Consider the following 10,934-nt stretch of genomic DNA (forward strand, 5'->3'; position numbering starts at 1 on the left):
GACCCAGAACTTTCGGGTTCGGGTCGACCCAAAGGTTGAGAGATTTTAAAACGCAGATTATATTTTCATTAATTTAGGTGATAAATATACAAAATATTGGCACAAATTAATAAAATTTTCCTACGAAAGTTTATATTTAGTCAAATTGAACCATAAAATGGCGTATAATTCAAATTAAAATCATATTACACTCAACAATAGTAAAAACAACGAGTCTATTATGCTTAAATTTTCTCATTATCTCATTTATTACTATAAATACAATGATTTTTAATCGGTCGGGTCCAAAACGGGTTCGGTCGGGTTTTGACCCATTCCTTTTCGGGTTGCTCGGGTTCGGATAAAATCGGGTTACGGGTCACAAAATCTTGTTCAGGACCTAGTATTTTTGGGTCGGATTCGGGTCGATTTTCGGGTCGGGTCAATTTTTGACAGCTCTAGTTGCAATCAAGTCCTATCACGTCAGGAAGTTCCAATAAATTCCTATAAGCTTTAACCATGTCCTATAAATTGACTCTTTCAACTTTACTATCTTCACTCAGATGGTGTCCCCCACCATCGGGTTTCATCAAATTCAACCCGTACTCTTCCTTTGTTTCCCCCCTCCTCCCTTCGGGTTTTACAGTAGTTGCCAGAGATAGTTCATCTTGTTGGATTGAAGGAAGATATGGGTCTGTGTTTGCCCATGATGCTTTCGAGGGTGAGGTTTTGGGTATCAAAGAAGCTCTTTCATGGGATACAGAGTATTAACCCTCATATTGTCTAGTTGTTGTTAATGAGATCAATGGTCCTGTGTTGAGTAATTCGAGGCATAAATGGCTAATTGATGTTTGCAAGGAAATAGTAGAAGCTAATCAAGGCATAAGCTTGGTTTTTGAAGCCAGATCTTCCAACAAAGTAGTTGACTCTTTGGCAAAAAGTGCGCGGAAAAATTGTAATAGGATCAATGACATGTATTTTCCATGCCCCTCCCCTGTCTGTATTAATGATTATTTTATTGACCCTAACTTCGCCCATTTTGGTTCTATTGGTCAAACTAATGAGGCTATGCCCTCAAACAACGATATTGTTGCAGTTATGAGGGAAGTCAGTAGCTTTGCTGCTTCCCATTTTTAATCTAATTATTCCTTTTTATCTACCGGGTCAATCAGTTTTGATCAGGTCTAATCAATTTCAGACTTTCAGTACATTCTAACATAGATTTTATCTGACGAAAAAAACGACTTCAGTCTTATAGTATTATACGTAATAACTTGTATGAATGAAATTATTCAAGTATAATAGTACGTGGTATGGATCAGGAAAGAATTTTAGTAGGTTAAACAACAAACTAATTAAACCAACTAGTTTTTGAGCCCGTTTAAAGAGCAGGCGATTGTGTAGTGGTTACTCTGTATTTAGTTTATCTTTTTAAGTTCAAATTTTATTGAGCTTGTCATTTTAGATAGAATATATGATTAAATGGAGGTAAATTTTAAAAGTTGAATTAATACATAAATTAAATAGTGTATTAATATTGAGTGTTAATCGGAAAGATGTAGTGGAAAATGTTGAATGAATAGATTGGTGAATTGATGTTGTATGAGGAAGATGGAGTGAAAGAATCGATTGGAGTTGTATAATATATCAAACAACAAAGAAAAACTAAAATAAAAATCAAATTGATGGAGGAAAGAATGGATAACACGTGTCATCTAATAAATTGTGGTTTTCCTTTTTATAGACTAGGTATAGATAGATTATATCAGTTTTGATAATTTGTAATTCATGCGAAACGTGACACGTAATGGTCACAAAAGGCAAAATAACAACAAAAGCATTCAACTTGCTAAGTAGGCCACAAAGGCGGATCTACATAACCCCGGAGGGGTTCAGAAACCCCATTATTTTCCAAAAAAAATTTAAAACTGATATTTAGGTAATTAATTGCACTCAAAATAGTTAAAAAATATATATAAATTAACTTACAATATTGACAATGAAATACCTTTGGCTTAATGGTTGGTTGATTTATATTCTTCCCAAACAACCTCGTTTCAAATTCTCACAAGAGACATTTATTACATTTTTTTTGTTTTTTATATTATATTTGTCATTCGTTGATTCTCTAAATTCTTCATGTTTTTACCTTTGTAATTGGTTTTTTTCTTCATCACTTTGTAAATTCTTCATGATTAATATTACGTTTTTTTTTATAAATTCTTCATCACTTTGTAAATTCTTCATGATTAATATTACGTTTTTTTGTTTTTTATATTATATTTGTCATTCGTTGATCCTCTAAATTCTTCATGATTTTGCTTTATAAAAACACCAAAAAGAGATTGTGTTATTTTTTCTTCAAAAAGTTTTTGGAATTTCCATAAGATTTTTTAGTAATGGAAGTATGTAATACTACACTTTTATAGACTTATAATTGCATGTTACTTTGAACTTTTTAGAGGTCTAATTAATTACTTCGTATATAGAATTAGGGAAATGATAAATCCAAGGAATAATTCACTTCTTCCAAGGAAATCATCTTTGAAAAAATATGGATTTCCTTGGAAGAAGTAAAAATTTCCTTGGATTTATCACTTCCCATAGAATTATAATGCCTCACAAGTATCTTTGTGTGCTATTTGTTCAGTGACAATATTGTAATAAAGTAAATCTCCTTCAAAGTATGAAAAAACTTTTTTTTTCCATTTTAAATTGAAATCATGCCAAATTTTTGTTGTAATTTGGACTAGGTATTGAGTTTTATTGTTATGATAACCTAAAATTAAAATTCTTAAATTCTCCACATATTTTATTATGGCGTTTATAAAATTTCGACTATTTAACTTTCAACTTTAACCCACTAAAAGAAAAGAAAATCATAAATTTTTTGGACTCCCATATATAAATTTCTGAATCCGCCCCGAGGACACTAATGAATTAAGATGCACAACTTAAAGGCATCGGCCTTAATTTGCAATAGCTAGTGACGGATGTTAAACATATTTATAAAATGATCAATAAAAAAATTAAGGAATATAGTATAATTGTATATACTCAAATTTAAGGGGGTGGAACACACTACGATATTTTCCGCCAGGAGTGCCAAGTCCGGCCAGGCCATAAGGAGTTATGCAAGTGGTATTAGCATATGTTACTGTAACACTCCTACATTATAGGTACAACTTCGTAAACAATTATATTTTGACTTGGTAAGACGCTTCTCCTTACGCACCGGCAAATAGGGATGGGTATGACTTGGTAAGACGCTTCTCCTTACACACCGGCAAATAGGGATGGGTATGGGTTAGATCTGGGCCGGTTCTGGTGAGATCTAAACCAGACCCATATTTTTTAGGCGGATCCAAATCAGCCTCAGATCCATTGGGTCTGAAAATTTCAGACCCACACCCAGAGTCTCGGGTTAAAAATGGGTCTAGTGCTTCTTTTTTTTAACGTTTTTAGTTTGTCTCGAAAAAATTCCCGCGCCATTAATTTGACCGTCATTTACCATCACATATTCTCATTCAATACATAAAATATCACAATTAGCAAGTTAATACTTAATACTTGCATTACAAATTACAATGCAAAGTCACAAACACATCAAAAAACAAAGCTTGGTCAAATTGTGATTTGTGCGTACAAAACTAATATCATATGTGAACTTTCTTTTAAAAAAACTTTAAAATTATATATTTTATTATTTAAATAATTGACCGGGTCCATGGGTTGAATGTGGATCGGGTATGGATCTGAGAATATTGGACCTAGACCCAGGCCCGTTATTAAACATATGGACCCAGATCCGCCCCTAATCCATTGGGTCTCAATGATTAAATCCATACCCTTTAAAATGGGTCGCATCCAACCGGGTCTGGGCCGGGTCCTGGACCATGCCCATCCCTACGACCCTACCGGCAAACATACTAGTGTAGTACCAATGTATTATACTTGCATGTTAACGTACTGCTCGGAAGATGGAGTTACGTCGGTATGAGTATTCGAAGTCAAGACTAGCCCTACAAAATGTTTAATCAGTGCATGATATTTTCTAGATTTCAAAAGTCACGAGAAAGTAAGTACTTAATTTCTTGGGGTAAATTAAATCGCTTTCTCCTTCAAATTTTGGCTTCAATACTTCAACAATAGGAGGAATAAATCAAGTTAGTATTCTGGAGTACATGATTTTATTTAATACATGAACTAAATTTAGATAACCATTATCAGCTCGTATATGAACTTATCAACCTTTATTTGAACTCAAGTAAACCTTCTAATCCTAAAATAAGTGAAAATAATAATCATTGTCAGGTCGTATACAAACTTATCAACCTTTATCTAATCTTATGTAAACCTTTTAGTCCTTAAATAATTGAAAATAATGTGAACTGACAAAGCCTACTTAAATAATATCTCTAGCTCCGATATTTGTCTCCTTCACTGCTAGAAAAAGGCTCTATTATTCATTGTTAAGACTTGAGTTTATTTAATTTCCCTCCAAAAAAAAAAAAAAAAACTTATGAATTTATTACGGAGTATATGATAGTGATATACATCGAAATTAATCGATGTCTCCCAAAAAAAATTAGGGCCCATCCACTTGAGCCTTATACCAAAATATCCCAATTCTAATATCCAAAATTATTAAAGTAAGCTGTCTAGCTCTCCTATAAATTGATATAAACTTGCTCCAATTTTTTTATCACCCAAAAATCAAAACTAAATCTCCAAGGGAAAACAAAATCTCACAAAAATTATAAAATAAATGACGAAAATTTCAACACATTTTATTGGTTTTCTTACAATATTTTGCATTACTTCACAAATGAACTCAGTTTTTGCAACAGAAACCACTCCAACTTACACAAATTTTCTAAAAACATCATGCAAATCAACACTTTACCCTCAACTTTGCTACAGTTCCCTTTCATCTTATGCAAGTGACATCCAAACAAGCCCTCAAATGCTGGCAAACGCCTCGCTCTCGGTGACCTTAGCAACCACCAAGACCACCACCGCGTTTATATCTAAAATGACAAAGGGCCCCGGCCCCCGGGATACGGCCTAGGGAGGCAGGTGCTCTAAGGGACCGCTTGGAAGAGTTGAGAGATGCAGTGAGGGAACTTCAAGGTTCTATCAAGGAGATGAGTCACATGAAAGGTAGCAACAGAGTTGGGATTATGATGAATGATATAGAAACTTGGGTGAGTGCTGCATTGACGGATTCGGACACGTGTATGGCTGGATTTGATGGAAAAATCATGGATGGAAAGTTAAAGAAGGTTGTGAGAGGGAAGATTGTGAACATTTGCCATCTTACTAGCAATTCCTTGGCTTTGATCAACTGTTATGCTTCATCCTTGCAGGGTTAATTAGCTGGATAAACATTCCATATTTAGTTCGGTATTTTCGTTTGATTCTTGATATTTTCTTTTTCGTTCTAAGAACAAGCTTTTTTGGTGTGTCATATTAGTTAGTTTGGAGTATTTAGCTAGATAAAGATTCAATAATTAGTTTGGAGTGATTCATGATGGTTTTCTTTAGTTCTAAGAGCAAGGTTTTTGGTAATTATTAAGATTGTACTTCCTCCGTTTCTATATAGTTGCAACATACACTTTTTGGCATACTTTAAAAAAAAGGAATCAAACTTCTTTATTATGAGGGCATAAATGGAAAGTTCCATTATTTTATTTGGTGGGTGAGAAATTGGGAGGTAGTAAAGAGAATAAAGTGAGGGTATAAATGTAATTGCATACAAAATAGTTTTCCATTGTGTGTTGCAAGTATTGTGATGCTTCTGTTTTAGGGAAGTGTTGCAAGTAAAAAGAAATGGAGGAAGTATTAGATAAAGATTCCATAATTTTTTTTTTATAGTATTCATGATTATAATTATGTAAATGTATAAAACTCTAATGTATGATTGATTCGAAAACTATACAGTATTTTGATCTTATAAAAGCAGATAATTTACTGATTGGCGAAAGCACAAACTTTTAATATGCAAAGAAACAGAAAGTGAAGAACATTCAAGTATGGATTTCAAGAAATTCAGAAACTCAGAATCAGTTTATAAAAGGAGTCTTGTCATTTTCACAGAAACAAATCAAAATGGTAACCTTACAAAATTAACGTATCTCTTTTATAGTAGCGCAGTTTATGCAGTTACAAAATGATGAGATTTTAAAGCTAAAAATTCAAAATTTTGCTAATGGAACTTTAGAAATCTTGTGGAGTTTGGTATCAATGATCTTTACGTTCGTAAAGTTCCTACAAATTCCGAAAATTGCCTAGGAGTGCTCCTCTAACCATACTGTAATCTGCCTAGGAAGGCGGGGGCTCAAGATGATCGTTTAGGAGGGGACATGTTATGAATAAGAGATAATGTGGTGGTAGCAGCGAAAATCTTCACCAACACTTCTGTAGCATTTAAATTATGGAAAATTATCAATTACCAGATCTAGTTGTTTAGGTGAGGAGTAGAGAGGGGCAGAAAAGTAAAGAGAACTTACCAATGAAAACATGTAGAACTTCAATGAGCTGTAATCTTTGTTTTTCCCAGCAGTCCGCAAACCCGCTTTGAATTACCTTTACATCACACAAACAGAAGAATCAGCAGTTGGTCTGGGAACCATAAAGTTTACTACGGAGTAATTAAGAATAGATGGAAGGGAACAATGGTGAAAAATGAAAACTATACAGTTTGCCGACTCAATCTAATATTTTTCGAAATAAAAGACACAGTTTCCGTGCATTGCCTAATCAACAGTTCAAGTGACGAGCAATAAATCTCACAATGGAACTGGCCGCTTGGGTGTATGAATGTTTTCTTCTGTCAGTTACAGTGGGGCTTTCTTGTCTAAAGGGAGGGGTGAGCTTTCTCGGAATCAGTTTACCTCTTTCAATTGACTTGCACAGTTAGCTACTCACTGGGGTTGGCCAGGACTGACATGATCTTAGTTTAAAAAGGCGCAAGGCTCAGGCGCAAGGCTTTTGGATACGAGGCGCACAAAATTTCCAAATAAACCTGAATATTCGGTATAGAACAAAATTAACACAATTTATACTCAAAACAACATAATAATGTTGGAGCGCCATATTTTCTTGCCGGTTCATTAGCATTGCGTGATCCTGTCGATGGAGTGCCAAAATTAGAACCTTCCATGGTAATTACAAGCTGGAAATATGAAAATTAACTCATATTATGCTACTACTACTAACCAAAAAGCTTAGGTAGTAGAGATATGGTCGTTGATAGGTCACATGGGGTGTGTTTATATCATTAAAAAAGAAAAAAAAGGTAAATAAAAGATCCACGTCAAAGACTGGAGGTGCACAAGGTGTTGCGCCTTGGCCTTACCTAAGGCGCACAAAGGAGCACGAAGGCGTGAGACTGGAGAGCTGAAGGACCGAAGGCTGCGCCTAGGTGAGCCTTGCGCCTTGGGCGCTCTTTTTTAACTAAGGTCATGATGCGCTAATTCCTATGGCCATCCCGGCCGGTGCTAAACGCAGTAATGAACCAAGTGTAAGGGAAGGGCATAATAGGTAGTGAATAATATTAGGTAGAAGATAAATTAGGTAGGTGTAGTAGAATGGTTATAAATAAGGGAACATGAGGTTATGAGGGGCATGTTGAGAATTTGGTAAAGCTTAGGTTTTGGAGAGTGGTGACCTCAAGTCACAAAACTTGGAGATTAGTGACCTCAAGTCACTACTTTTGTATCCCCTTTTGTGTTCTTCACCCATCAAGCAAATTAATATAATTTCTGCCATTAATTTTCTGCTCAAAAAATCAGTTCTTTACAAGCGCCCAATGTTATTTATACGAAAAGACTGAAACAACACTCAGACAGTCGGTACTCACTGCTTAAGTGGTAAAGGTGTCACCTTCTCCAGTTCTCCCTCCCTTGGCAGTAAGGTCGAGAGTTGAGAATTCTATGTAAAATGGCAGTCTTCCCTATCAAAAACTTGACTGACTCTGGAGGTTGGACCCCCCTTGGGATCACATTTGTAAACCTAAATTTGCTACGAACGCAGACCTCTTGTAGTCTTCTATATGCCCCACTGAAATGTTGGTTAGACTTGTAGGCAGTGGAGTTTTGTAGAATTTCCCTATGTAACTAATACTCTTTGTTTTAACTTTAGCACCTACGTTGCATACTCAAAACAATAACATGGATGTGGAAACTTGACGCGACATTTTGAATGAAAAACACACAAAACTCTCATCAAGTGGCTGAGTCCGAAGCGTGGTCTGACGCTAGAAGGCTAGTATCCAAGTCTATACATAGATGATTTGTGTATAGAATATGACATGTTTTGGTGCTTGGAATGAGCATGGGGCACAGTGTCTACATAAGAATATCCTAATTTTCTTGGTTTTCTACTTGTCCAACGATATACAAGTCCTAACCCGAAGTTACAGAAAAGACTTCCAGTTCCTGAGTATAGTAGCGCTAGTTTGCTAGTTACTGCTTATCAGCAAAAAATATTCTGGTAATGAGATTTATGTCAAGAGGCACTACAATCCCTTGGAACGTAAAAGATTGAAGTTTGCTTATCCTTTGGTTCTATATTACCTTTATTTAGCCCGTGGTTTGTGAAACTTTTCATAGAAAATAAAATAGAAGTACGAAACTCCCTAATCCCTATCTCTCAGATGTGTGTCTTCCAGACATCCTCTTTTCTATGTACTTTTCTTTATTTCCCTTCTCTAATACCCTTCACAGATTCTATCCCATTTCCCATACTAGACCAAATGGTGACAGAGCATAACTATCCAGCGACTACTTTGCTTGATGCTCCATCAATACAACAAAGGTCATTTCCCAAACATCCATGAGCTGCCATATTTCCAAATTTCCAGTCGTAATGTATTCGTAAAGTCAGTTCCATGAAATACTACATTTTAAACTCTAATTAGTCAAAATTTTGGTGCGACGCGTATGCAATAACAAAAATGAGAACTGAGTGAATGCTCAAAAGAAATGTTTTCCTGAGAGGTTAAGATTTATAACTTATGAGTGCAACTTAACAACAGGGATCAAATCATTCATCAACCTTAACTACAGAAAATGACAGCTTTATATTGTCCACCAAGATATTTGCTCCTTTTCTACAACAACAACAACAAAATGACAGGCTCTTTCTTCTGTTTCAAAAAGAAGCTAGAACAAGAAAATAGCAATGTGACTGACTTGGTTGATGGAGCTGTAAAGGAATTAAGGTAAAAGTAAAGTTGATGTACTACTGCCTGGTTTTGGAAATCAGGAGATGTGTGTGAACTTATCTACTTTATGAACAAACCAAATTTACCTCAAATATGACATTGCTTTTCACTGCACAAGCTACTGAGATGAACATTGCGATAATTGACATGATCAAGTAAATCTTCAAGAATGTTGTCCGGCTTTGCCTACGACCTTCAAAAAATTCAGCAACAGAAGACCAATAAGATACTTATACAGTTATACCCCACACCAATTGACGCATGAAAACAACATGACACGAGACATATCTCACAGTAAGAGATACTGACCTAATTCACCAGCAACAAGAGAAAGAAAACCGAGAACAACTGATGCAAGGCTAAGCACGTCATACTCTTCTCCTTTTACCACTGGTAACAATACCAGAATACTACCAACTAATAAAATGAGTGCCTGCAAGACCAAATCGAGACTTGTGTCAGAAGACAACCCAAATGAATAACCAAATTGCTACGTTGACAAAAAAATAATGTCAAACTTGACGATTAACTTGAAAACGATAGACTACTCCAAGCAGATATGCAACCTAAATCTGACACTGAGACCAGGATCCTACCAGCAGATGATGCAAATAAAGTTTTAACGCTTAAAGCTCGAACAATAAAAGAAAGCAACAAAACTACGAATGACATTACCACTTTCACCAAGATATCATTCATATTGTTCCTAACAAAAAAATGGCACTCCAACATTGAAAGAGAGACAGAAGAAAAGACTTGTCTTCAACATAATATAAAATCAATGCAACAATTTCGATGGACATTCAGGCTAACTTTCTTTATTCTTTGCATAAGGGTTCTATTGTGCAACAAATTAATCGCCAAGAACTAATACGAGAAATCCCGAACCTTAACAATTGGCAGTAAATCCCCTACTCCTATAGTCCTATAAATTGATTTAAGGAATCCGCACACTCCATAAAGATGCAATGACCAAATGCAAGAAGCAAGTTACATTTCCAATAACAGACAAAGAGCTAAAACTTTGATTTTCCAACCAATGTGTAAGCCTACTAGCCTAGCTTGGAACTAAGTAGGTCCCAAATACAAACCACACTTAATCTCACATCTTAATGTCAAAAACATTCAACAATTCAAATTGCAGCAGGAAATTCCCAGAAATATATTTCAGATTAACTCAATACCACTAAATTAATTCCATAAATCCATAATGCAATTGAATTTTTCATCCTAGCCCTAAATTATAGCAAAATCATCATCAGAACTCTCTTTTTCCCCCAATTTTCTACCAAATCCTTAAAACCAATGAATGTGAAGCTCAAATTACAGAAAAAAAGGAAGTAATACCTGAATTGAGAGGAAGAAAGCGAGACGACCCTTCCCTTTGGCCACTTTGGTGTACCCTTTTGATTATCAATTTCAACATGAACACACAAATGTCAGAAAATAGGGTCAAATTTTTACAAAAAGAAATCGAATGTGTTGGAGAAAGGGGGCATACTTGAATCAACCACCATGCGAAAGGAATAGTCAGAGCCATCAGTTCCCGACGGCCTTCCGGCGGCCGATCTCCTCTGCATTTTTGCTGCTCTGGTCGTGGAGTCAAGTACTCAAGTCCAAAACCAAAGTGGGTCAATAACGGGCCAAGATTTTTTACTCCATATTTGACAAATTTGTGTTTGCTGGTTGGTTTTTTTTTTCCCCCTCGAGCTGATGCCTGTCAAAT

The 10,934-nt window shown here is 35.5% G+C and overlaps 2 protein-coding genes across 2 annotated transcripts; one reads left to right on the forward strand and one right to left on the reverse strand.

The window, feature by feature from the left end:
- Positions 1-498: 498 nt before the first annotated feature.
- Positions 499-5,354, forward strand: LOC130469460 (21 kDa protein-like). The gene is made up of 2 exons (XM_056838792.1): positions 499-743; positions 5,024-5,354. The coding sequence occupies exons 1-2, from the start codon at positions 499-501 to the stop codon at positions 5,352-5,354; spliced, it is 576 nt and encodes a 191-aa protein (XP_056694770.1).
- Positions 5,355-6,029: 675 nt separating this feature from the next.
- Positions 6,030-10,934, reverse strand: LOC110793102 (uncharacterized). Its single transcript, XM_021997937.2, has 6 exons — positions 10,710-10,934; positions 10,556-10,611; positions 9,518-9,641; positions 9,295-9,401; positions 6,492-6,567; positions 6,030-6,399 (listed from the first exon to the last, which is right to left on the reverse strand). The coding sequence occupies exons 1-6, from the start codon at positions 10,786-10,788 to the stop codon at positions 6,320-6,322; spliced, it is 522 nt and encodes a 173-aa protein (XP_021853629.1). The 5' UTR covers positions 10,789-10,934; the 3' UTR covers positions 6,030-6,319.

Source organism: Spinacia oleracea, chromosome 3 (assembly GCF_020520425.1).
Source record: "Spinacia oleracea cultivar Varoflay chromosome 3, BTI_SOV_V1, whole genome shotgun sequence".
NCBI lineage: Eukaryota > Viridiplantae > Streptophyta > Magnoliopsida > Caryophyllales > Amaranthaceae > Spinacia > Spinacia oleracea.